General features: G+C 36.4%; 1 protein-coding gene and 1 long non-coding RNA gene across 2 annotated transcripts; one reads left to right on the top strand and one right to left on the bottom strand.

Annotated features, from left to right (window-relative positions):
* Nucleotides 1-8394: 8394 nt before the first annotated feature.
* LOC141599620 (uncharacterized) lies at nucleotides 8395-10647 on the bottom strand. The gene is made up of 2 exons (XR_012523873.1): nucleotides 9716-10647; nucleotides 8395-8675 (listed from the first exon to the last, which is right to left on the bottom strand). It is a non-coding gene; the product is annotated as an uncharacterized LOC141599620 (long non-coding RNA).
* A 10409-nt stretch (nucleotides 10648-21056) lies between these two features.
* LOC141599612 (allantoate deiminase 2) lies at nucleotides 21057-27549 on the top strand. Its single transcript, XM_074419684.1, has 12 exons — nucleotides 21057-21266; nucleotides 21896-21987; nucleotides 23025-23128; nucleotides 23200-23284; nucleotides 23388-23504; nucleotides 24170-24279; nucleotides 24365-24470; nucleotides 24653-24739; nucleotides 26265-26501; nucleotides 26857-26982; nucleotides 27063-27224; nucleotides 27308-27549. The coding sequence occupies exons 1-12, from the start codon at nucleotides 21167-21169 to the stop codon at nucleotides 27428-27430; spliced, it is 1449 nt and encodes a 482-aa protein (XP_074275785.1). The 5' UTR covers nucleotides 21057-21166; the 3' UTR covers nucleotides 27431-27549.
* Nucleotides 27550-27636: the final 87 nt, after the last annotated feature.

Below are 27636 nucleotides of genomic sequence, written 5' to 3'. Positions count from 1 at the left end.
ATTACCCTTGACTTAGTGGAATTTTCCATAGTGTAAGACCGTCTTATCGTCTTAAAGCGTGAGACAATCCTTTTATATGTAAAGATAATGAAAGTTTAACTTAAATAATATCTCGCAAGGTAAGACGAGGTCCTTTTATATGTAAAAAGATGAATGTTTAACTTATAGAAGTCTTACATTGTGAGACTATCTTATAAGTAAATAAATGAATGTTTAACTTATAGGAGTCTAACATTGTGAGACCGTCTTACGGTGTGAGATCGTATTATAATTTGTGAGACCGTCTTATATATAAGTAATATAGTTAACAAAAAAACAAAGTAAAAAAATAGGATAAAAGTAAATAGGCCAAACATATCAATTTTTTAAGAAAATACTTTTAAAATGTTAGGCCAAACAACTTCAAATTTTTCACGTCATTTGCACTATGTTAGTGATTTAATTAGCTAATTCCGTGTTCTAGTTGTGTTTGCTTGTTTTCATTATGCCTTGTAGGACATTAAGCTTTTAGCAGCTTTTTCTCGTCAAATTATCATTCACCCAAGTTCACAAGGCTAATGAGAGTAAGTATTGATCATGCAAAGGAGTTTCGGGAAGCATAAGGGCATTTTGCGAAGAAATTGGAAAACCCGAGCAAGAGGAAACCAATCTTAGTTGGTGGATATGTAAACAAATGAAATCCAAGTAAAAGCCCAAGTCATATGCATGCATTGGATGCCAAATGATGCTTAAGATACCTTAGACGGACGTATAAAGAAACAAGCATTGAATTCCGCATCAACATTAAGTGCAAATTTAAGACGAAATTAAGAGAAATAAAGTGAAAAACCATGACCCCGATCGGGGTGGGGTGGCCCCGATCGGGGTTCCCTTATTTCTCCTTATTTTCGTTACTCCTTTGGTCTTATATAAAGGGTGTTGATTCGACACTTTTTACACACCTTGTACATCACTTTTATACTCTCATTTCAGTTCTTAGTTTAGATTAGATTAGATTTCCCTTAAGCATTTCCTTATTGTAATTTCCTTTAAATATTTCAAGTTCATTTGCAATTTCCATTTCAAGTATTTGTTCTTCTATATTCAAGTTCTATTTCCATTATAAAGGTAATCTCATTTCTAGTACTACTTAATTTGTTATTGCTTTTTCATTTCCATTTACTAATTATCGTGTTCACTTTATCATTTATCATTTGTTTTGTTTTCATTATGCATGAGTAATTCACTAGTCTAGGGATTAAGGGAGCCATGCATGAGTAGTTTTTGCAATTGTTGAATTAGGATGTAATATCGCTTAAAAGTTTATATTACATGTTTGCATTGTATTTGCTAATCTTTGATAATTGATAACTATCTTAGATTAATTTGTTAATTCATTTTTATAAGTGATGAGTCATAATTATATACACATTTATACATCCCCTTAATTGATTTTGATACGGTTTTCGTGCTAGATTATATCATTTACATGCCTTCTATGTTAGAACGTTGATACTTCCGCTTTATGATATTTAATGTAGGAATGATGCATTTGAGGAGCAAAAGAATGAAATGGCCTGGGCATCGCGGAGTGGGCATGGAGGAATACACGGAGCATGGCACGGGAATTTAAAAGAATAAAGGAAGTGAAGTAAAGAAGACAACACGAAGAAAAAAGCTTCTTATTACTAGTGCCTACTTTGAAGAGCTATATCTCGAGTTCTACAACTGATTTTCAAGTGATTCTAACTGGAGGTGAAATTTTATCTTTTTAACTTTCCAACGCCGTGAAAATCGCTTGTTTCTGACAAGTAACGAAAAAATGGCGGCCGCTAATTTGAAGTTCAGTGCGCGAAGCAGGAATAACTTGGTTACTCGATCGAGTACACTTGGGGCTCGATCGAGGAACCAATCTAATCAATTAAAATATGCAATGTCGAGGGTTGGGCTTCCTGAACTTTGGTGTCTCTCGATCGAGGAACTTGGTGACTCGATCGAGTACATTGGGGCTCGATCGAGGAACCACTTGGTTCTAGAATATTCTGCAATTTTCCTTAAGTCGGTTATGTTTTGCTATAAATACCAAAACTCGTACCCTAGTTTATTTATGCTTTATTTTCCATAGGTTTAGCATAGTTACTCTAAAAACTCTCTAAAATACTTAGTTTAATTTATTTTTATTGTTCTTTCTCCCGGATCTAAACATTGCTACTTTAAGGTATAATTCTAATCTTTCAATAATTATAATTTCAATTGCTTGTTCATCTTTCATGTTCTTAATTATGCTCTCTATTATTGTTATTGTTGCTATTATAATTAGTATGAGTAGCTAAACTTATCATCTAGGGTGAAAGGGATCTAGGTTGTTAGAAAAGGGATTATTATGAATTGATTGTTAAATTGCTTTCTATTGTTGCTCAATTATTGTTCTACTTCTAATTAGTTGATTACTGATCGGAATTGATTAATTAGTATCGCATATCACCGATAGGTTTAAGACTAGTATATGCCACGATAATTGAATTAGACCGACTTAATGATAGCGATTGCATGTTAAGTTAGATCTAAAAAGACATATTTTAATCGACTGATCATATGACTTTCAACAATATAAGTTGCTCAATCAATGAATTAAATCCTACCCTTTGATGACTACCTAGTGAACCAGAATCCCTAGACTCTTTAATATTATTGTAATTCATCCTTTGTTTATGTTGTAATTAGCTGTTAGAAATCAAATCAAACAAACCCCCACAATTGGTTACCTTAAGACACTCTAAATATAAACACTACGACCTCGTTTAGTTGCCCACCAAATTCATGAGAATTCTAAAATCCCATGAATTGTGGTTTTTGGAGGTTGTTTGGTTATCCCATTTTTTGTAAAATGGGGGAATTTCAAACTCCAAGGAGTTTCCAACTCCTTCATGATGGGGGAATTTAACTACCTACTCCTCTCATGGTCATTGGAAACTCCTAGGAGAATAGAACTCCAACATGGCAACCAAACGGATTCTTGTTATTCATGTGAATTTTGATGTTGGAATTAAACTCCCGTGCATTGCAAATTAATACATGCATTTGATTCCTGTATGAACCAAACGAGGCTTACAAGAATTTCAGTCTCGGGCGACCAAAATAGACTACTGAAAATTATGGTCGCCAAAATAGCGACTGAGAAATAATTCAGGCGATGGATTTCCGTCGCCATTTTGGCGACTGCTATTTTCCGTACAATAATTGCATTTGGCGACTGAAATAAAGACAAGGGTGACTGAATTTCGGTCGCCATTTTCACGCGCCTTTTTGTTTTACCCAAATGAGATCCCACCTCCCCCACATAACCCCATATTCTCTTTCATTTCATTATCAAAAAAGTACTCATTCACCTTCCTTCTTTTGTTTCTCGTTCCATCCCCTTCTTCTCTCAATTTTTTACTTTACTTTTTTTTTTCTTTCTTTATTGATCTACCACTTTCTTTATCTTATTTTTACTTTACCATTTCTTCATCCTTTACCAAATCTTACCCAAACCTACAAAAATCCCAATTTCATTTGTTTTAATTTCAAAGTATTTTGGTCGACGACAAGCCGACAACCGGAGACAAGCTGACGACGACGAAGGAAGGCAAAGAGGCGAAAAGGAAAGAGATGTAATTAGTTTTTTCGTGTCGATAATTTGGTTTTTTGTGTTATTCGAATTGGTATTATTGTTGGTAGTTTGATTGTAATTAGTTTGATGTTATTTTTTTATTGTAATGGATTATAAAGTTAATGTAATGTAAATTTAAATTTGATATAGAAATGAGCAAATGGTTTTCCAGATCTAGCACTTTTTTTTGGAGAGGAATTGATTGGGTTGTTATTGTTGTTGTTTCGGGAAGATTAATGATGAAACAAAAAAATTGCAGCGTAATTTTCAAATCTGGCACTTTTTTTTTAAAAAAAAAAAAAAAGCAAAATTGGCGACCGATGACGTGGCAGTCGCCAAATTGGTGATGGAAATCGGTCGCCCGAGTCAATTTAGGCGACTACGGCATGCGATTACTGAAGGGCGACTACTTTCGGTCGCCAATTCACTATTAGCGACTAAAATCAGTCGCCTATTTCGGTCGCCCGAGACTGGAATTCTTGTAGTGAAACAAACTAGATAATCACCGCCTCCCTGTGGATTCGACCCTGACATACCAGTAGCTAGTAGTAGTATAGGAATTATTTTGACTAAGGCAAACGACTGAAAATAACCTTATCAATAAGTAGAGAGACACAAAAATGAATTAGACTAAACATGTGTTAGTAGAACGACCTAGTCATAACGAGAGTTCTCTAGGACCCGATCTATGGTTGACAATAAGGCCGAGAGGTGGTTGTCTTCAGCCTAAACAATTAGCGACATTAGCAACTCCTATGTTTAACTTGAGCATTTACATAATGTGCACGTGTGACCCGACTTCCCTAGGCTATTTCTTTATTATTGTTTTATCACAAGTCTACCAACGAAACCAAGCAATCATACATTTACTGACCTTGATAGAATTCATCCCATAACAACTAATTAACAACTCCCGTCTCCTTATATTCGACCCATATTACTACATTAATTTGTGTCTAGGGTATTTATCTTTGATTATGTGTGCGACAAAGCCTATCAGTTACAGATCGAGATGGAGTATTGGGGATTGACCGTGACGATGACGTCTACAGTTTTGGTGGGGGGAGAATCTCACGAACGACAACTCACTGATTCGGAAACAGTTCTTTGTTCGGGTAAAAGCACTTGATATGCTAATTTGGGTGGAGAATTCTAGAAGATTTAAGGCTTTGCTAAAGGTTTCCAAAATTGTCTAGAGTCTACTAGAAATTTCTGAGCATGGTATAATCTTGTACAATATGGTAGAGTTGTTCGGAATATTCGATGTGTGTATAATATTCTTGAGTTTTCTAAAATATTCTAGAAGTGTGTGGAAGTGTGTAAAGTAGTGTGGATGTGTCTAATTGATTATAGATAGTACTTGTATGTACTAGCATAATCATGAATATGATAATATTATGCCGAATGTTCCAGAATAAGGTTTAGAATGTTTTAGGAAGTTGTAAGATGTACTTGTGTAGAACTTTCTTCTAGGTTTACAAGTATGAGAAGAGGTCAATAAATAGACCAGGGTTTGTACATTTTCATGTGAGCGATATAGAGTTTTATTCAAGCTTTACACAAATATCTTGCGAGCTTCCTTTACTCCAGCCTTCATCCTAAAACACTTAAGCATCATAGTGAGTGTGAGGGATAACCAAATGGTATGCATATCGGACATGGATCCTTGGATCATAGGTGCATACAAATGAGCGCCACAAGGTTGAGTCAATTTGGGAAGCCTAACACGCCAACGTCGGACTGTTGACGGATGGCGCATCGGGAAGCATCTTGCTTGCGAGTGTCAAAAGAAACTGGCTAACAACCATAGCACTTCAAAAAAGGCTATTAACGAAGAAAAACCCACGAAAGTGTATCGCTTAATTATGACACATTTCAGTCAAAGATACCCCAAGATTCCTGCACTTGAGGAATCCTACATGCATAACACTTGTGTAGCCTTCAACTCGATGAGCATCAACCTTGCGGACTTGTAATACTCCACTGAACCGAATACGTTATTTGGGTGGAATACCCCCTTGAAGAGATATATTGAGAGACTTAAATGACTAGTGCTTAAAGGGATTGAAAGTACTACTCATATCAACAAAATGTACTTTCCTTTTTGGTTATCTGTGCGAAAGAACTTCATAGTCAAGCGTGCTTGGTTGGGAGTAGTCTTAGTATGGGTGACTCCTGGCCCGGAAGGTTTCCGGGATGCGCATGACTGCATGAGTGATGCTGAAAACCCATGTTGATCTGTGGGCTATGTACGTAGCCTGGCGAGCTACCGTGAGTGAGTGATCCCGACACAGGGTTTGGGTCGGGGTGTTACAGACTTGCCCATTCTTCCTCGAGTTCTTCCTCATCTTAAAACCTTTTTCCGAATTAAAATGAGTAATGAAATCATCGAGGATGTTTCATATGAACGATTCTTTCATCTATTAGTTAAGGATTATCATCCAAGAATGGTAGAGTTATTATTTAGTCCTTCCAAAATTAACATTTGAACTATTTAGCGTAGTTGGACTGGTTATGAGATTCTTTGTATGTAGTTGGGTCAGGGCTTGATCAACAAGCAGCAACACTAATAAGTTCACATTTACATCTATACTAGTTGTTATAGTGCGAGCTCAAATTAGGTTTACAAGTTAAGGTCGAGTTGATTTCCCAAAAGATGCTTTGAATTTATATTATTGAGATACTAGAAAAGAGAATATAATGCGTATACTTGCAATTCGGTATAGCTTCGTCCATGAATACAGATAAGTAGGAATCTGAATTGCCTGGTTTCAGTTTGTGCATTTCGTAGTATGGAAATGATGAAAGATGCTGGAAATCTGGAATTGAACGCAAGTAATGGACATAGGAAATAAACCACAACCTCATACACTAATTTAACAGTCGTTTAACCTACTGGAATCTAAATCGAGCCTTCAAACATGACATACTAAGAGCATCCACAATGGTAAGCTAGTTGCTACTAGCTTACCTTTGCCACATCAACTTTTTAAGCCACAACAATTTCAAGCTACAATTTGCTCCAATGGTTAAGCTAATTTACTAGTAGCTTAATTGAACCCACTTAACACACCCTCTATTTTTCTATTGGTTACATTCTTCTTGTAGGACCATTTAAGCTACTAGCTCCATGGAGCTACTAGCTTAATTTAAGCTAGTTTATGTAGAGTGCTCCAATGGTTAAGCAAGTAGCTTGAAATCTTTTTTATTTGCAAGCAAGTCCTTTTAAGTAACCATTGGAGATGCTCTAAGTAATAAATACATATTACCAGTAGCTCTAACGACATCTATCTTACATTGTGTACGTTCCAAATATTACCGTGTGACTCGATCAAGTCATGGACTCATGGCGTTTGTCATAATATAGTTCCCTCCGAGATTTTGCCCAATTGACACACTCCGGTATAGGTCGTGACAAGGTGATGCGAAATGAGATTGTCTCAAAAACATGGAGTAGCTGTTCGGGTCTAAGTTCAAATCAAGCATGGAAAATCGAAGTCTTACAAGTATTGGGACTAGAATAACTTTTCTAATTCGACTAGGAATTACAGATCTTTTCTAGTTCAAGTAGTAGTAGGTTGATTATTTCCTAGTCATAGTAGAAGTTGTTACTTTCCTAACTGTAGTAGAAGTATTTAATTTCCTAATTATATTAGGAAGTCTAATTTATTTTCTAATTTTCGTCAGATTAAAATAAGGCAGTTATGCCATCTAGTTTTTTTTTTATTAGAAAAAGGGTTACAAACCCGAGACCTACAGAGAGTAGAGTCCCAAAACAAAACACGCACCTACAGAAAACAGAAAAACCCAAACAAGATAATAAAGATATTACATGGTAAAACACATTGGCCTCCCCGTCAATATCCTATTCGTCTTCCACGATCTAACAGCATCCCAATTCCTATCCAAACAAGGGGTTTGTTTTCAAAGATAACTCTGGTCCTCATCTCCCATAAAATGCTCACAGTGGCTATGAAACCGCCTCCCAAAGCCTCTCCTCCAATCCCACAAAATATGATCCGTTCCAAGCCATGAATGCTTTAGCAATTTCCTTCGGCCAAACCCAAATCACCCCCCACAAAAGGCATAAATCATCTCATACGCGCCTATAGAACGAGCAATACAATCAACTCTAAACTCTCAACCCAATCCTCAAACTCCTCCATACTGAACTCCTACCCATATTACCTAACCTTTCCCCCGGAATTAGAACCGCATTGAAGTCCCCAAACACTAATGTTATGCCATCTAGTAATCGGTTAAGGAAATGTTTCTTATTCCGTTTAAGGGGTAAGTTAGATAGCTAAATAAGGAGTCATTATAATTGTTTAAAAATAAGATTGAGTTATTGAATAAAAACCGTGAGTTTTTCGTTTACTATTATAAACATCGGTTTGACGAGTTAGTTCCAAAATTGTTATTGTTTGACGCGTTTTCAAGCATTAACCCGAGTTATAATCAATAGGTCTTGATTATAGTTCACTATTGTTCCAGTTATAGGTCTAACGCGAACAAATATCCCATTGTTTCGATTTCTAGATAGATTTCGAAGCAAATATCCTTATTTCATTATTGTTCGTTTTCTGTTAAACCGCCTCCACGCAATTTTCGTATCACATGGTACGAAATTAGAATTGAACTTGCCTCAATGTCTTCTTCCAAGTAAAGACGGAGCAACAATATAATAGCGTAAGACAATAAGTATTCTAATTTCTGAAAAATTTGTTTCAGAAAACAATACTAAAAATACTACGACAAAATACACACCCAAAAAAAATCACTTTCCGAGTGTCCTGAAACCGGGAAACTCATACATAGATTTGGCAACGGTTTGAATTTTACTTTAACAAATACTTTTCAATTGTCTATAAATCTAACTATAGATAGATTTCATTTTTGGTTCCGTCCGTGGATAGTCCCCAAATAAAAGAAAATCATTACTAAGGCGAGTAAACCTAGTAGCATAATTAACTCCATAAAGAACCGGACTAGCGAGCATCGACATTTTTTAGCTCCGCATTTGTGGCAGAATGATGTTCCACACCTGCATATACACATCATTGTAAGATCGGTCATTATTCTTCATCATCATATACTTCGATGACTCAATAAATCTAGTTTAATGTCGTCGTCTTATCGTGTCACCTATCTAAATACTCGATAGTAAGTAATGGTGAATCTGTTTAACTCAATTGTTTATCTAAGATTTTCAATATTTTAGGTAAGCAATTGCACATAGGTTTTGGTCTTTTCTCTTTCGGGTGATAAGGGTATGGTCAGACTTAGTTAAATCTTAAGACTGTGTCACATCGCACACATTCAACGAATAGAACCCATGCCCCTACACAACAAGTAATACAAGGGTTACGCTTCATTTTTGGCGTTATCGTCAATTCTTATTTAAGACTGTCTTAACTTAGTCGACTTTCACATCAGATTAAAATAAACGTGAAAATAATAGAAGGTCATAAATAATTTAAGTTAAGACGATTTTAACCAGGATCAATAATAACGTTATTGTAACTTACGGTCTTACACGATTACACCTACTCATGCATAGGTCACGACTCACAAAAGTCACAAGAATTTGCTTTAGTGCAATATTTAAAGATTCCTCAAAATTTGTCATTTTCTATTGTCGTACATCACACTCACATGCAACTCCAAATGCAAATGCAACAGTTAACCATCTTTATCCATTCATCACTGTATAATAATGCCTTACAACTTTACTTCCTCCCATTAAAGGATTAATAATTTGAACCACCTAGTGCCAGTCATCAACTTGTTACATTTTATAATCTACTTTTCATGAACCACCTAGTCACAAGAATTTGTTTTGTGGGGGTAAAATATGATATGGAAACTCGTTCTTAATTATTTTATATGCTTACACCACTTGACAAATTTACATAGTACTATATATTTTCTCGATGCCAAAATATTCAATATAAATAAATATAATTTTCAGAAACGCGAACCACATAATTATTACCGGTAGTACATCCAAGTATCCGACCCAACCCGAACCCATAAGTGAAGCAGAATGGAAATTAATTAAGGATAAAGTTATTAGAAACAAACCTGCAGGTAACTCTATAACAACCAGTACTACGTTGAACAAAGAACCTGCAATTAGGACATCTCCTTAAATTCCCCTGTCTTGCTGCATTCAGAAACACTACTTCCTCAAACCTACACCTCTCATGATGATTCCTTTCCCATTTTACCCCGCAACCGAAACAAAACAACCTTTTACAACGAGGGCATTCTTGTCTTCCTTCACCTTTACATTCATCAATCACCATCTCTGAACACCCTTCATAAGGACACACTGCTCTTCTATACCCTTTTCTCGCAATCCAATTATCGACCATTATACGACACCATTCGACAAACGAATCCCTCGTAATTATCGAACGGCATTGAAGAGGGTCCATTACTGCCTTGCATTCCACACCCGGACATCGGATTGTTGGAGTATTAGCTTGGATTTTGTAGAGAATGTGGGTTGAAATACAGTCTTGGCAGAAATAATGAGTTTCCGAACACTTGGTTTTTTTCTTGTATATGTTTTTATTCACTGCTAATTTCTCCTCAAAACATATCTCACATATAGCCGGTTTTTTAACATTTCCCATATTTGATCGAGTTTGAGTCGAGTTTTTGTTATCTATTGAAACATCTCGAGAAATTTATCAAAACCCAACAACAATCATCATCTCAGGAAAATTATCAGAAAATTGAGAAGTAATTTAATAGTTGGTGATTATGGCTAGAAATCTAGAATTAAGAGGTTATTTCTAGGAAAGATGATAAAAAAGCAAAGGCGTAAGTTGAAGGAAATTTCATCGTCTACGAAATTACTAAAGTTGGAAACATTTGGCTCAAAGACTAGTTTAGACTTGCTATTATTGGCTCTATATTTAGTGTGAATGAGTAAGTGTGAGCATAGTGGGTTTGTTTCTTGGACAAGGACTTGTAAGTTGTAACCCAATTTTTGGATTTGTAATGTGGTATGGAGAAACAAATTTTGTGTTGGTGTGATTAAAAAAATTAGGTCATTGCATAGTGAATTGGCCCAATTAGGTCGACATTGCCTCAAAATTTGAAGAACAGATAGACAATTAAAGTGAGATGGAGGGAATATCAGCTAAAACTATTGATGATGTTTTTGTGATTGAAAAGAAAAACACAAATTCACATCTCTCTAAACATGAAAATTTCCATTCGTAGTTCGAGCTCGCGGTAAAACTCGCAAGCTTGATAACGAGCACAAAATTTTCAAGGTCGGGGATCTCGAGCTTGAGTTGTACTTTATGAGCACAAGCCGAGTAACGCCAAGCTCGGGTTCGGCTCGGCTCGTTATCACCCTTACCTACGAACATTATTGCAATTTTCTACTTAAATAACCGAAATTTGCTTTAACTTTGGAAATTTTGTTAATGCTTAAGTTAAGATTACTGATGAGTCTTGACTAGGGATGGCAATGGGAAGGGTATAGATAGGGTCCTGGACTCAGTGTCATCCCTAATCTTGAGACAAGACTCATAATAATCTACCATGGTCTTGACAAAGGCTTAAATTGATCTTGAAAATTTTCAAGACTCTATAAGAGTCTCTTGGTCCTACATTTCTAAAAATGACATTCAATATATAACTTACATGTGTTACCCTATGCAGACGGCAGTGGTAAACTAGAGTCTGAGCTGAGTATAAAAATATTTTTTCACTTTAAATTAAACAAAACGAAGTTGAGCCCAAAAACAGAGTTCATAAACCTAATTTATTCTTGGTAATAGATAGTTTTGTTTAGGTTAGCCAGGGTTTGTTTTAATTTTGAGTCCATGAGCTCACAGTAAGCCCGCCTATTTTGATGGGCGGGCATGAACAATTAAATTAGGCTCACTATCAATCAAATTAGGCCCGCTATAACGGATATGATAATACAATTAAGTCCACTAGACGATTTTTTCAAGTTAGATCCGTCCATTTCCAGTCCAAACTCGCTAATGATCACCTCTCGACTTATAAGCATTGATTCACCTTCTTTGTTGAGCTATAAAGTCCGAGTTTTATGATAAGAAAATAAGAAGCACACTATATCAGTACAATCATAACTTTTCATAAAGAGTTGTTATTGCGTAAGACGGTCTCATAGTGTGGGAGGGTCTCATTATGTAGGGCCGTCTTTGGGCCCGTGCGGGCCATGCGGTTGCACAGGGCCTCCAAATTTTTGGGCCAGAAATCATAGTAAATATAAGAATAAATAAATGTAGTGCACTAAATGTTCAATGAAAGATAGTGTCTTGGTGGATAGGAATTAAGTTTCTAAAGACTAGAAGACCGTCTTATATATACTCTAATTTGTTTCATAAATTGGTCTGTAAAAATGAAAAATTGGCATTTCAACCAGCTTCAATTATCGTCACCTTGAACAGAACACACAACAAACCTACAGCGATTCAAAAACCAAAATTACAGTGGGACTCAAATCATGGTACGAAGTTAGAATAGAACTTGCCTCAAGACTGATTGGGACGCAGCAAGTAATAACATAAGACAATGGGTATTCTAATTTCTGAAATTTGTTTTAGAAATCAATACTAGGAGCGAACCCAAAGGTATTTCATAGATTTTTGACCACCTACTGTATGTATATATTCAAGGAAGTACGAGCACATTGTTGTGACTACTTACGGATACTATACTAGGAAGAATAACAATGATAAGACGGCTAAAATAAGTAAAATGATAAGTATCTGAATAAAGAACCAGATTAGCGAGCATCGACAGTGTCTAACTCCGCATTTGTGGCAGAATGATGTTCCACACCTGCACATATATACACATCATTATTGTAACATCATTAATCCTAAACAATATGGTTTATAGTATATAGGTCACAACTGAATTTGCTTTTACTCAGCTACGCAAAATATAAAGATACAAATTATGTCCTTTTCTATTGCAATTTTCACTCGTAAATGCCTTAAACATTCCTTTCTCCCATTAAAGGATTAAACATTACATATTTACATGCATGAAAATTTGAACCACCTAGTGGTAAAATTTGAACCACAAGCTTGTGACGTTTCACAATCCACTTTTCACAAACTTGTGACAATTACAAGTATTAATTTGTTGCAGTAAATCATGATACGAAAACTTAGACTCATTTTATTACGTTTTATTATTTTCCCGATTTCATACCCTACCACTTGAGAAATTTTATTTGTCACAATATGTTTTCTCGATCCCCAAAAATTCAATATAAAGATAAGGGAGATAATTTTCAGTTTGTTTCAATAGTTGTAATAGATTTTTGCCTCAAAATCTATATACAACTTTTAAAACAAACTTTTTAGAATTCACCGATAGGGCAATAGTACATAGAGTTGGCAAGTCTGACCCAACTTGAGTGACCCAACCCGAACCCGAACAAACCCGACAATATTGCAACCCGAAACCGACCCGTAACCCTACTTGATCCGATGATCAGTGACCCGAACCCGTCCCAAATTCGACCCGATATTGACCGGATTAAATTAATGATTTGACAATTATTAAGCTTAATATTGATCAAAATAAAAGTGATTTGGTGTTTAGGTTGATACGTTTGACTCAATAATGAAGTAACTAAACCAAATAACTGTTAAAAAATAAAAAATAAATTTAATGGCAATAATTGAATTAGTGTCATAAAGTAACCAGACCCGATAATAACCCGACTCAAATCCTACCCGAACCATACATCATTTGACCCGACCCGAAAGAGCGGATTGACCCGATATGACCCGACCGGACTGACACGATTGCCATTTGCCACCTCTAAGTATATCCAAGCATCCGACCCCTACCAAGTCATAGACGGGAACAGTTGATGAAGTGAAAGCAGAATGCAAATTAAATGATCAAGTTTTAAAACAACACAAACCTGCAGGTAACTGTATAGCATCCACCTGTACGCTGAACAAAAAACCTGCAATTAGGACATCGTGTAAAATTCCCCTGCCTTGCTACATTCAGAAACACAACTTCCTCAAACCTACATCTCTCATGATGATTCCTTTCCCATTTTACCCCACAACCGAAACAAAACAACCTTTTACAACGAGGGCATTCTTGTCTTCCTTCACCTTTACATTCATCAATCACCACCTCTGAACACCCTTCATGAGGACACACTGCTCTTCTATACCCTTTTCTCGCAATCCAATTATCGACCATTATACGACACCATTCAACAAATGAATCCCTCGTAATTATCGAACGACATTGAAGAGGATCCATTACTGCCTTGCATTCCACGCCCGGGCATCGGATTGTTGGAGTATTAGCTTGGATTTTGTAGAGAATGTGGGTTGAAATACAGTCTTGGCAGAAATAATGAGTTTCCGAACACTTGGTTTTTTTCTTGTACATGTTTTTGTCAACTGGTAATTTCTTCTCAAAACATATCTCACAGATTGCTGGTTTTTTAACATTGCCCATATTTGATCGAGCTCGAGTCGAGTTTTTGTTATCTATTGAAACATCTCAAGAAATTTAACAAAACCCAAAACAATTGAGTAGTAATTTAATAGTTGGTGATTATGGCTAGAATTAAGAGGTTTTTGAGAGGTTATTAATTTCTAGGAAAGATGATAAAATAAGTATAGACGTAAGTTCATAGAAGTTTCATCGGGTAAGGAAATTACTAGAGTTGGAAACATTTACTGGCATGCGCTCAAATACTAGTGTTTGGACTTCCTATTATTCGTTCTCTATTTGGTGTGGAGGAGTAATTGTGAGCATAGTGGATTTGTTTCTGAGACAAGGACTTCTAAGTTGTACTAACCCAATTTTTGAAGGAAAATGAGATAGCGATATCGGGTGTTACTCAATTTCTACGACATCCAGGGTATAATAGTAAATTGCATAAATATTTTAGTTTCTCTCTTCTTAATTTTGAGTTTTAAATTAATTAATAAAGAAGGGTAGTTAAGGAAATTTTACAAGTCAAAGCTTTCAACAAATTAGTTGCAATTAGAGTTGGCCATCAGCACGGGCTGACCCGGCCCGCCCTAGCCCGTTATTTTATGCAACATGGCCTGACCCAGCCCGGCCCGGCCTTAGCCCGCCGTTAACCTTGGCCTGGTCCGGGTCCTGAAATTCTAGACCGACCCGGCCTTGGTCCGCCATTTTAGGAAAAATAAAATGGTAAGGCCCGCCAACCCGACCCGCCCTTAGCCCGCCTCTAGTCCTGGCCCGGGTCAATCATATCCCAGTCTGGCCCGGCCCTGCCAAGCCTATCCCTTCCCCCTGGCCTGGCCCGGGTTTGACTAGGAGAGCCCGGCCCGGCCCTAGCCCGGTCCGAGTACAGGTCTAGTTGCCATGGGAACATTTTCCATGGCACTTTTGTAGGAATTTTCCAACAAATAAAAGCTCTTTAATGAATCGTGTATTAGCATTTGCACTTGGATGATGCACATAAATTTCACATAAAAACTACAAATGATGAAGGTATGCATTATGGAAATCAAGATTATAAAAGTAGAACAGTTTGTCTATCATTCATTTTATTTTAGTTTAGCAAACTATCATTCAATCTTTAATTTGGCAAATGTCATGGGGTATATAATGACATAAACTAGCTAAGTTAACAAATACTCCGTAATTTATTTGGGTTGAATTCGAATTGGTTCATTTTAACGATGTTATGTCGATTCGGTTCTCGCTAATATGAGATCGACCGAGGTAACTCTAAACCCGCCTATAAACTAGGCCGCAACCGTCTATATATGTTTTTTTCTTTCTCCATCAACGAAAGTAAACTTTTTTTCCGCGACTCTAATTATCATGAAGAAGATGAAGTTATGATTAAAATATGAAATCGGTATATTTCCTTTTGGAATCTGGTTTACATTGAATCGTTTAAATTACGTTTTTATCCTTAGATGTTTGGCGCAAAATCGAAAATTCAATTATTAATTTCTTATTTTTCTTTTTTCTTTTATTAAGGTGTTACTGAGTTTAAGTAAGTTCGGGTGTCGCCCTAGCACTCCCTTGAATTTGCAATGTGGCAGGGAGAAACAAATTTGTGGTGGTGTGATTCAAAATGGGTCATTGCATATTTGCATAGTGAATTAGCCCAATTAGGTGCAGGATATCGCCTCAAAATACGGAGATATCTGTCTTAATATAAAGACGGGTTAAATATTATCTCACATGCGTACATAAGACAAATCTTTTTCTTTTCCCTATCTATTCTGCTTTTCTCTTAGGGCCCTAACAATAGAAGGTTTGTCAAGGGTTTGTAAGATGACATGTCCTCTATTTTTGAGGTTTGTCTACAAACCTTCTATTGCTAGACATAGGTGTTGAGGTTTGTAGTTAATAAGGGTTACTAGATTGTATGCTGGTTGGTAGAGAGAGAGAGAGAGTGTGTGAGGGGAGGAATAATAATGTGGGTCACGTTATGAACCTTGTAAAAGTTTATCTATTGTTGGGATGAGGTTTGTAGGTAGACGGATTTGTATATTAGCTTATGTGGCATGAGAACAAACGTTTTAAAGGTTCATCTATTGCTAATGCCCTTATTCAGTACTCATGGTATATTTGACATCTGTTGAACTTAAGAACGATATAACCGTCTTAAATGAAATTTTCCCTAATGATTTAAGTAAATTATCGGACTTAGTATTGTCGCGAATAAACAAAGTTAAAGTATACTTCATTGGCAATAATGTGGGTAGAGACTAGAGAATGTGAGGTATACGCTCACGAAAGTGTTTTTCGTGTGTAGATTTTTTGAAAAAGTGAGAGAATTTTACAAAAGAAAAGATGTTGGTTAAGTATATATAAAAGTGGAGTCATAAAAGGCTCTTGGTCGCGTCTCGCTTTTCTATAGTTTAGATTGAAGTTATTTCAACATTATTTGGAAGAACTTCTGATTAGGGTTAACGGAAACCCTATTGAGCAATGAAAGTTGTCGTGAGTGTTTTTCGCTTCCTTCCCTTTATGTTGTCCGATTACTCCTGTTCATCTTCGGGCCTAGGACTTGTCGTAGAGGTGGACACCGGGCCGGACAACTGTCCAGGTTTGTGAGGAGTATGCCCGAGCCCACACCACGAGCTGGGGTGTGATACCCTAAACCGGCCTGGCTATACATGAGGGGTTGGTGGGCCAAGCGGGCTATGCGAGGTGGGAGTATGGGCCAGTTTTTTTCGGGCCGGGCTACCCCATTCGCAACCCGATCCCGGCCCGATTGATGACACTATGTTGGAGCATCGGTTGGTTAAATAAGATCGGCCTTGATGGGGTCTTGACCATCAGCTTAACCCTTAAACTTTAAGTTGAGATTGTTTTGCACAACCCATGGATGATGGTGAAGTAGTGGTGAACTAAGTAGAAGATTAAGGCATAATAAAATGAGAGGGAAATAATAAGAGGGAAAATTAAGGGTAACAAATGGTAAAATCCATATTGTAAAAGAAAAATGTATATTACGAAATAATACCAAAAACTAATAAGACCCACATAGGCTGCTAAAAATAGTTTATATAGGAAATTATCATCCAATCTTGAAAACATCTATCATAAAGTTTATAACCTGCCCCATCTTAGACCCTATGATGACTCATACGAACAGAGCCAACCCAAACCCTATATTAACGCGTTACAACTCAAACCGATGTGACTAAAAGACCAGCGCGTGTGGCTGAATCGACAATGATAATTGGATGACACTCTCTTTATTTATATAGGTCACTTTTATGAACATTAGTTTTATCACTTCCATATAAGATGTCTGGAACCACAATAGTTTTAAATTTCGAGCTGACGGAATCACAATATAGTAAGTAGTAGTAACTAATATCATACATTATCTATCAGTATCATGCTTGATCTAGTAAATGCGTGTATTATAAGATGTAGTAGGTACGTACAATTTTATTGCGCCACCTGTGATTGCATCTTAAAATTTTATGAAGAAACTGACAAATTACTTTGGAGTCATCATCGTCCACGCACTATTACACCAATTTGCACGATCGAGCCCAACACATTGAAACATCAGGAATCCAAAGGTGATTAGGAATTTTAGTGTCGTTTGATTGTGTTATTAACATTTGAGATGGGAGGAATTCAGGGCCGAGTATTCATGGAACATGGCTCAAATTTTAAGGGGCTTAATTAATTATGCACACAACTTCTATGACGATTATAAATAAAAGTTAACGACTTCATTCTCATTAAGTCCCCATTACCTCAATGGTAAATAAGGCTTAATTAAACTTGCCTCTATATTAGAAGTTTGAACCATTGGTACATTAGACCAACGAGGTACTAACAAATCATTGTTACTTGGAGATGTTCCGTCTAGCTAGGCTGCGTCTCAGTACTGTATGTTCATTCTTTCAATCAAGGAGTATGTTGTTCCTCAAAGTCCATACTCTATGTGTTTAACATGTAGTAGTGATTCTTGTATGTGTGAATCAGTAAGTAATTTTTTGTGGATCTCTTTCGCTCTTGTCTTGTTTTGAGTTGTTAGGGCTTAGTAGATTTTTGATCTTCATTAGGAGGGACGTGGTTGTAAGGGCGCGAGCTAGGGGGTGATATGAGGGACTAGACGTCCGAGTAAAGAAAGGGTGGTTGAAGAGAATGATTAAAGACGACGAGATGTATTTTTGTATGAAATTAAGTTAAATTGTGTGGAGATTCCCCGTGTGAGAGGACGATTTCAGGAATATGAGGGTATGGAGGTAGACATGTTGGACGTTCAGAGGGTTTTGGTTAAAGAAGGGTGTTATTTGTAATTGTAGATTGGTGTCAGTTCATTTTATGAATTTTGATGTGCAACTTGAGGGACATAATTTTAGCATGACCGATTTTATGGGTGGTTTTCGTTGGGTGATAAGCATCTTTCGTGGTCGTTATTACAGTTGTTGGCCTCTCAATCCTAGGGGCCATGACAAAATATTAGTGAAGTGTCTTATTTTACGGAAATGAAGGGTGGGATAAGGGCACAATGACAGATGAACAACTTTCGAGACGTTGTCATGAGTGTGTGCTCTTCGGGATGTGTAGTGCAAAGGCCATGAATTCACGCTTGATAATGGGCAAACTGGGGATGACAATATATAGGTAAAGTAGACTTGACCCTAATCTTTCAATAATTTAGTAATTTATAGCAAATCTTTCTTAAAACTGTTTTAGTCTTAAACGTGAAACGAATCTAAAAACCTATATTTAAAACTAATTAGTATATTCGCTATAAAACACACTAATTTTTGTAGATGCGTTTTCATCGTACAACTGTACTGAACAAAAATATAGTGGTGTTATCCATATAATTAACTTATGTGTGAGTGACATTAAACAAAAGTGTAGTGGCGTTATCATCGTTCCCTACATTACGACCTACTAGTAATTAGTAACCAACGGGCGCGGAGTAGGAGTGTTAAAGAGACGAGATAGCTCGCGAGTCGCGAGCAACTCGAGCTCGGCTCGGTCAAAGCTTGGCTCGAGAGCTTAACGAATCAAGCCGAGCTAACGTTGGCTGGGCTCGAAAAGCCCGTGAACGGCTCGAACTTGTGTAACTAGATAACATATTACTCATATTTTATAAAAATAAATATTCTGTCATGATTATGTATTTGTATCACACTTATTAAAAAAAGTCTCATTGATTTTCCAATATTTGTATATAAAAATTTCGAAACTTGTTATTGAAAATATTGAGAGAGAAAAAAAACGAAAATTCAACAATTATATATAGGCTCGAGTTGAGTTTGAGTTTGGCTCGAACTCGCGTTAAAACTCGCAAGCTTGATAACGAATACAATTTTTTCAAGTTCGGATAAACTTGAAATTGACTCGAGCTCGAATTTTATTTTATAAGCACAAGCTAAGTAAGATCAAACTCATACTTGGCTCGGCTCATTAACACCCCTAAATTGCGGATTGCCGACGAACGGAGACACCACAATACAACATGAACAAAGAATCAAATCCAACAGCAAAGGTGTTTTCATGATCAGCTAGTGGGCCCACATCATGAACTTTGTGGAAATTTGACAAGAATCACGAGCCGTCACTAAAGAAGATTCACGTTAACTTTTGGCCACTCAAAACTCTTCTATAAAAAAGAACAAAACCATGGCCACTAGACGAGGATAGATAAGTTGGCAACTCCCTTCCTTCCACTTGACATTTCACATACTATCCCCTTTATTATTTACAAAAAAATTCGATTGTAACCTCTCACAAGTCACAACCTTTGGGACAATTTTATTCAGATATTGAAGACAACTTAATAAATTATGAATAGATCTTCCTAAGTTTGGTTTTTTCTTAATAAATTATGAATAGATCTTCCTAAGTTTGTTTTTTTTCGTTCGTAAGAATCAGAAATCGAACTCCTGATCATTTGTTTAAGAAATGAGAGCTCTTAGAGCAACTCCAATGGACAACTACAATATGATGTAGCTTGATTTGTCAAATCGATTTTTCAAGCTACTCTGCTTTTCAGCTACGTACCGCTCCAATGACGGACTACAACATCTTGTAGAAACTGCGTGGGTCCACATTCTTATTTTCATCCAATAAAATAATTTAGTTTTTTTCTTTAAAAACCAAGCCATGTGTAGCTTGACAAATTTCTACATCTTTTAAGCTTCTTTCTTGAATTTTCCTACTCCAATGGTAAGCTACATGTTTATAATTTTGTAAATATTGCAAGCAAGTCCCCAAACATGAACCATTGGAGATGCTCTTACTACTCACACCAACCAACTTTGATATAACTTATGAAATTGTGAGAGGTCACAAATATGTCACAAAAAACGTCCGTTACAAATGAGAATTTATCTTTTAAAATCTCCCTCTCAATTTATTAGTATTGCCTTTTAGTTTTCGTAATTAATTATATATATATATATATTTTTTTTTTTACAGATTTTAGTTTTTCACATATATTTGTTCTTTTTTTTAATATATATAGTACCTTTCTTATTTAACACCCAAATAGATGAAAATTAAAAATACCTATATACTACTCCGCATAATATCAATAAAATATACTCCCTCCCATTCAAAATAAACTTCCTTATTTCTTTTTCCGTCTATTCACAATAACTTCTCTATTTCCTTTTTTGGTAAGTGTTTGTGTGGTCCAAATTTAATTGTATGGTGGGTAGTGTATAAGTGTATTTGTGTGATCCAAATTTAATTATATGGTGAGGTAGTGTGTTTCCTTAATATTTGTGCCAAAATAAAATGGGAGGTTTATTGTGAATAGGAGGGAGTATATAAGAATAAGAATATGAAACAAAAACGTCTCAATAATTTAGTGCGAGACCGTGACGCAAGAAAAAAAAAAAAAGGAACGGAATTCATGAATAGAAGTGGAGTATATAAGTTGGAAAACAGGAAGGGAATCGATAGTGAGGCAGACCAAAGCAGCTGTCATCCCTCATCACCGCAAGTCACTTGAAGACTTGTGTGGGATTATACAGCCTGCTTACTTGCTTACCTTCCTCCCTCCCTCCCATGGCTTCCTCTCTTTCTCTTTTACCCTTTTTCTTATTTTCTCTTTCCTTTCTTGCCTCATCTTCTACTTCCACTGCTGCTTCTAATGATGTCTTACATGGTACTCAAATTTTTCATCTTTTCTGGGTTTTCATGATTTTTATTATTCGGTTTAGTCTAGATTCGAGTCGGATAGATCACTACTTTTGACGGTCTTTTTCGAGTGAATATTTTTTTTTGTTGCACGAATCATTTCATTGATTGATTTAATCATTACTGTGTAATTGATATGCAATCATTATATAGTCTCAGGAAAATCAGGATTTATTTATTTATTATACATATAAAAAGGGATTTATTCCATGTTTATAACGGAATCTGAATCTCTGATTATTTAAATTAAATGAATTATTCGATAGTGATACTTTGTTCTAACTGTTTGACCTGTGTTTCATGAGTACTTGACGGTTATTCTCTGCTCCCTCCTTCCCAATCATTTGTTTATATTTTTTATTCGTATTTTAATCAAAGGTAAACAAATGATGGGAACTAACAGTGTATATAACATGTACAAATTCTTGTGTAAGGTGAGACAATAAGTTTGTAAAACGGATTTTTTAATAACTAGTTTTCATTTAAATGGGTTATGAATCATGATATTTGTATTACTAGATAAATCCATTTACACGATTTTTGTGTAATGCGGTCTTACATGAGAATAACTATATGATATGATATGATGTGATGTAGGAAATGATGAATCAGAAGGAGGTGTAGGACATGAGTTGTACAAGGAATTTCTGAGAGACGAAGCCGTATCTAGATTAAATGAGCTTGGAAAGGTATATTAATCAAAACTTAGCTTTCATTTACTATACTGATTCATTGAATTAAATATTAAGTTGATGATTGCTGTTTTAATTTGTTATTTGATACAGTAATATGTTGTAATTGGTCAATTTTTGTCTTCATTGACTTCGGGTTCTATAGATTTATGTCACTTTCAATTGCATGTAAGTCACTTAATTCTTTCACAAGTGAATTGTGTTTTAACATTTTTTGGTGTAAAAGGAGCCACACGGATAGTTCTGATGTTGACATCAAAACTTGGTTATGATATCACCCTAAGTACTTTATCACCTAAGCTAGTTGACATCTGAACCAGTAAACAATTTTACATGATCACAACAGTTTGTTGGTCGGTTGGGTAACTCGTCCTATCAACAAGTTGTTTCAGGAATAATCTTACGGACTCCTGCATTTGTGGTACTTTTGATGCGTCTTTTAACATATCATCATTGTTACTTTCATGTTAACAAGCTCTAGAAACAATTTTAGGGGTCGGCTGGAATTTGTAAGTTTGTTGGAACTCGTACCACATCTTATGTCATGGAAGATAGTTGTACTATTACCAATCATCTTGGAGAGCTCTAATTACTTCATGATATTATCATTTGGTATTAGTGTCCTTGCATAACTGTCAAACTTGTTGATAGTACAAGCATTGTTCCGATATTTCTGTAGATGTGCACAATTCGGCTAAATTTGACATAACATTGGAATGAAAAAATAATACGAATAATGTTTATAATGATTGCTATTTTATGACAGTTAGCTATGACAGAGATGTCTTAACTATTCATAAGGGACTTTAGTATAGCAGCGTTGCTTGTGATCGAAAAACAATAACGAACATTTGTCTATCACAGAATGGGCCATTATTTTGTTGAAATGGTTTCTAGACTAATATTACTATGAGAGGCAGCTAATTCAAGTTTAAATTGTTCTAATGCTTTATTGCATTGGATCCTCACTCTAGCTGGTTTAGGTTTTGAGTGAGCAAGAAACGTGGATGCGTAATTAATTGTGTTTTTTATAGGTAAGTGATGTAGATGGGTACCTTGAGAGGACATTTATGAGCCCTGCTTCAATAAAAGCTGCAAGTGTTATTCGTCAATGGATGGAAGATGCTGGCTTGAGGACGTGAGGATTCTCCCACTAATTTAACGTGTATAAAATTCTAGCTTGGTATGTTAAATTGTGTCTCGATGCAGGTGGGTGGACCCTATGGGTAATGTGCATGGCCGTGTTGATGGAATGAACGCAAGTGCTCCTGCACTGTTGATTGGCTCGCATTTGGTTATTTCCTGTTCTTGCCTTTCATAGTTTCTGTTTGGAGGATCTTATCAGGATAGTAGATTCATGTGCGTCTGTTCTGTTTTTTTTTTTTTTTTTAACATAGGATACTGTGGTGGACGCGGGAAAGTTTGATGGGGCATTAGGAATCATATCCGCAATATCAGCTCTAAAGGTATTGAAAGTCATCAACAAGTTAGAATCGTTGAGGCGCCCGATCGAGGTTAGTATTCTGCTTCCTGATACTCCCTCTGTACATTCTCTTACAGACTTACAGTACAAAAGTTGCAAGCTTTTAAAGATGGTAATATGAAAGTAGTTCTTATAAATCAAGCATGACAAACTTGATATTATCTCAATGTATATTTGGAAAAATTAATGGTAAAAGGTTAGCTAACTTAGCTTTGGTTGACCACCAAAGTCAAATGGGGACGAAATCTGAGATGGAGGTAGTATAATATGTTGGATACTTTTTTCAAAACGTAAATACAATCCCGGTTGATACATGGCATTTTACTGGCGATTCCACTCTTTAAAAATCTTCACTGTTGATTGCGTTATCTTCTTTGTTGGTTTTTGTCTGACTTCTTAGCTATTCAAGATTTCAATCTGCTTCATTGTCACTGTCGAAAAGTAGATTCTTTATCCTACCAAAAACGAGCTTTGACATTTGATTTTTCTTCATTAGTCTGTTGGGAATTTGCACCATGCTATCATCACGGATTCCTGTTCCAAAATGAAATTGCATCGTAAAATGCATGAGATTCCTTTTAACGACATAGAGTTTAGTGAGCCTGTTTTGCTTTATTCCGCGATGAATATTTGAAACTTATCTGATATTTACGCTACTTTTAACCATGAATTGATTCTTTGCGGTAAACAATTTAGGTCATAGCCTTCAGTGATGAAGAAGGTGTGAGGTTTCAGTCAACTTTTCTAGGAAGTGCTGCGATTTCTGGGATCTTACCTGCTTCCTCTTTGAGTGTAGCTGACAAGAGGTTCAAAACTAGTTTCTTGCAGTCTTTGACCATATGCTTTTTTAATGCACATCTGCTGATTTTTCCTTTGTTGCACCTTATCCAGAGGGAAAACATTACAAGAAGTTCTTAAGGAGAACTCAATTGAAGCTACAGAGGAGACCCTTCTCCAGCTAAAGTATCAGCCACAGTCTGTCTGGGGTTATGTGGAGGTATACTAAATATTTTGGTTTTTTAACCGCGGCCATTTTAGTTCCACAAAAACTTAGTACTCCGTGAAAGACAGTTCTAAATGTGAGACCAATCCATTAATCATATCATATACTTAAATGAGAAATGCATAAATATTTGGTTTTTTGAGCCTTCTAAATTTGGGTTTATATATGTGCTGCAGGTTCACATTGAACAAGGGCCCGTATTAGAATTAGCTGGTCTTCCCCTTGCGGTAGTGAAAGGCATAGCTGGACAGACTCGATTGAAGGTACATTCGCTATGTTACTTTTTTGTAGTTCAACAGACTCTTTCCGATCAATGAAATAGAAACAATACAAATGGACTATCAACCAGCACTCCAAGACCTTTCGTTAAAAAATCTTTCAGGGTAACTAGTACTACAAAGTTGTCATATGAACCAGATGAACATCAGCTAATATCCTGGCTAACCCTGGCATTCGTCCACACAACTTCTGAGGGAAAAAGGTTGACCACTAATCCCTTTCTTTGAAGTAGTTATTACTTATGGTGCAAACTCTACATCTTCACATAGTTCCCATACGGCAACATGATAATCAAATACACTTTTATGAGGAAACATTATGCTTGTTCTAATATCTTTCATTATCTAAGAAAATGTGAAAGACGTGAACATAAAATAGTTTGGGGTTTCTGATCCACGTCTCCCTGTACATGATATTCTTAGCGTAATGCACACAATGCCATTCCCACCAAATCCAAAAAATTTCCATACAGTTTTCTTTACGCTGGCAGGACTCTCATTTTGTCCATGTGGATTTGTATATTGATGCTTCACACACTTGAAATTGTAAGTTTTTAAAAATATTTATGAAATTTAAGGGTACAGACGTACAGTCAAGAAATCTGGATGAATGGAAGATCCTCTTTTGGTTTAAAAACTTGCTCTGATTTGCAAGCATGAGGGCCATGAGTGGAAATGAAATATGCACTCCCATTCATGTGAGAGGATGGACGACTGCGATCTATGTTAATCGGACTTGTCTACACGGAGTCAGGTGCGACATGGTGTCGGTGTCGGCTGTGTGACACTCCGTTTTAACATTTAACGCGACACGTGTATACGGTCAACCTCAAGTGTCTTGCCCAGTTATTAGACACAGACACAATGTAAAATACTTAAACTAGCCGTGCTGTCTGCTGCCAGAAAAAGGGGGAATTTTTTTTTTCTCGTTGTTCGACCAGGGACATGCCCCCTTGTCTCCCTCTTCATTTTTCTTGAAATTGTTCAAGTCTACTGTATACCCTTTTACTTTTCTCTTTATCTTCTCGCTCTTGGTCTACATTTTAAAATTTATTGAGGAGATGAGGCAAGTGTGAGTGTTGTCTGATTTTGGTGGGCCCTGTGTTCTATGTCGGTCGCCGTGTCCGATATGCGAGACAGTGAGGGAAGTGAAGTGTTAGAAGTAATGAAGAAACGTAGACTGGGAAGACCTTCACTAAAGTGTTTTCTCTAATGAATTTTAACAATAAGAAGTAAACAACATTACATGGTCTCTCAATGGCTTCCGCCTATGAGAAAATCGGATGTGCATAATCTTACTTAAATGATGGAAAGGCATAGAACTTTTTTTCGAATGTGCAGAAACAGAAAATGCATTGAAATTGCAGTGACCAACTTCTAACTAAGTACATAGAACCTGTTTCCGAATGCGCCATTATAAAAATTGTGGTGAAATTTGCAGAGACCAACTACTAACTGGGACGTCAAGTTTGTATGGGAAATTTACAATCTCACATCTAGTTCATTGCAGGTAACAGTATCAGGTTCTCAAGGACATGCAGGAACTGTCCCCATGTCCATGCGCCGTGATCCAATGGCAGCTGCTGCTGAATTGATAGTATCTCTAGAAAGCCTTTGCAAACACCCTCAGAACTATTTGTCATCTGATGGTGAATGTAGCGATGTTGAATCTCTTTCTGGATCACTTGTTTGTACTGTAGGAGAAATGTCATTGTGGCCAAGTGCCAGTAACGTTATTCCAGGACAGGCAGGATCTTCACCTTATGCTTCTACTTCATACGCTTTTCCCTCTATCCCTTTTGTAGTGGCTCTATTTGACTTTGATGGTCAATCGACATTGATTTGACTTATATATTTTCACAATATACAACAACTGCTCTTTTTAAATGAGAATTTGATATAAATTTTAATAACTAAACATTACAGTCTCTACACATATTTGGAAAAATTGAAGGTAAAAGTTGACATTGGTTGTCGACAAAAATAAAATAGGGCTCTTCTTAATCTTTCGTAGAGGTAATAAATACTCTCTATGAAATTGCTTCAAATTTCTGACATATGCAGTTTTTCTTTCTTTTTTTTTTTTTTTTTTTTTTTTGTAGGTGACTTTTACGATAGATTTACGTGCTATGGATGATGCAGGCCGCGAGGCTGTTCTGTATGAATTATCAAAGAAAATGTATAACATCTGTGATAAACGTTCAGTTTCGTGTGTAATTGAGAGAAAGGTACTTCCTTTTCATTCAATTACCAAATTTCTCCCTGCTTTTACTTGGCGTGATTCTGATTGCTTTTATAAAACATTTAGCATGATGCAAATGCCGTGAATTGTGATTCTGAATTGAGCTCACAGCTCAATTCTGCTGCTCTTTCGGCATTCAAAAAAATGGTCGGTGATGTTGAAATTGATGTGCCGAAATTAATGAGTGGAGCTGGGCACGATGCCATGGCCATGGCTCATTTAACTAAGGTCAGTTTCTTGTTAATCTGATTATCTGAGTAATATAGTATGAAACTGGTGGATTAGAGATCTCATAGATATAACACTGACAGATGGGAATGCTCTTTGTTCGGTGTCGAGGCGGAGTTAGTCACTCTCCTGCAGAGCATGTGTTGGATGATGATGTTTGGGCAGCTGGTTTGGCAGTCTTAGCATTTTTGGAGAACCATTTGTAGGATTCATTTGCAATTGCTAATTGTGCTTCCAAGAGCACAAGAAGTGTACAGAATAAATGTCTCTTTGTATATATAAACGATGAAACATTGATTTGCATTACAACAGTGCCTCTTTCATCTCGCGGTTTGTCATTAGCGTCTGATGGCGGTACTTAATGTCTGGGTTTGTTTTTGCAGTGGTTTAGTGTTAGTCGTGTACTAGTGTT

This window comes from Silene latifolia, chromosome 1, assembly GCF_048544455.1.
Source record: "Silene latifolia isolate original U9 population chromosome 1, ASM4854445v1, whole genome shotgun sequence".
In the NCBI taxonomy this organism is placed as follows: domain Eukaryota; kingdom Viridiplantae; phylum Streptophyta; class Magnoliopsida; order Caryophyllales; family Caryophyllaceae; genus Silene; species Silene latifolia.
The sequence above is the reverse complement of the archived record's forward strand: the minus strand, read 5'-3'. Positions and strand labels throughout refer to the sequence as shown.

Coding starts and splice junctions, on each gene's coding strand:
- LOC141599612 (XM_074419684.1), top strand. CDS start 21,167: ATGGCTTCCTCTCTTTCTCTTTTACCCTTTTTCTTATTTTCTCTTTCC. Junction 23,285..23,387: donor TGTTGATTGGCTCGCATTTG/GTTATTTCCTGT, acceptor TTTTTAACATAG/GATACTGTGGTGGACGCGGG. Junction 24,280..24,364: donor TTGAGTGTAGCTGACAAGAG/GTTCAAAACTAG, acceptor CACCTTATCCAG/AGGGAAAACATTACAAGAAG.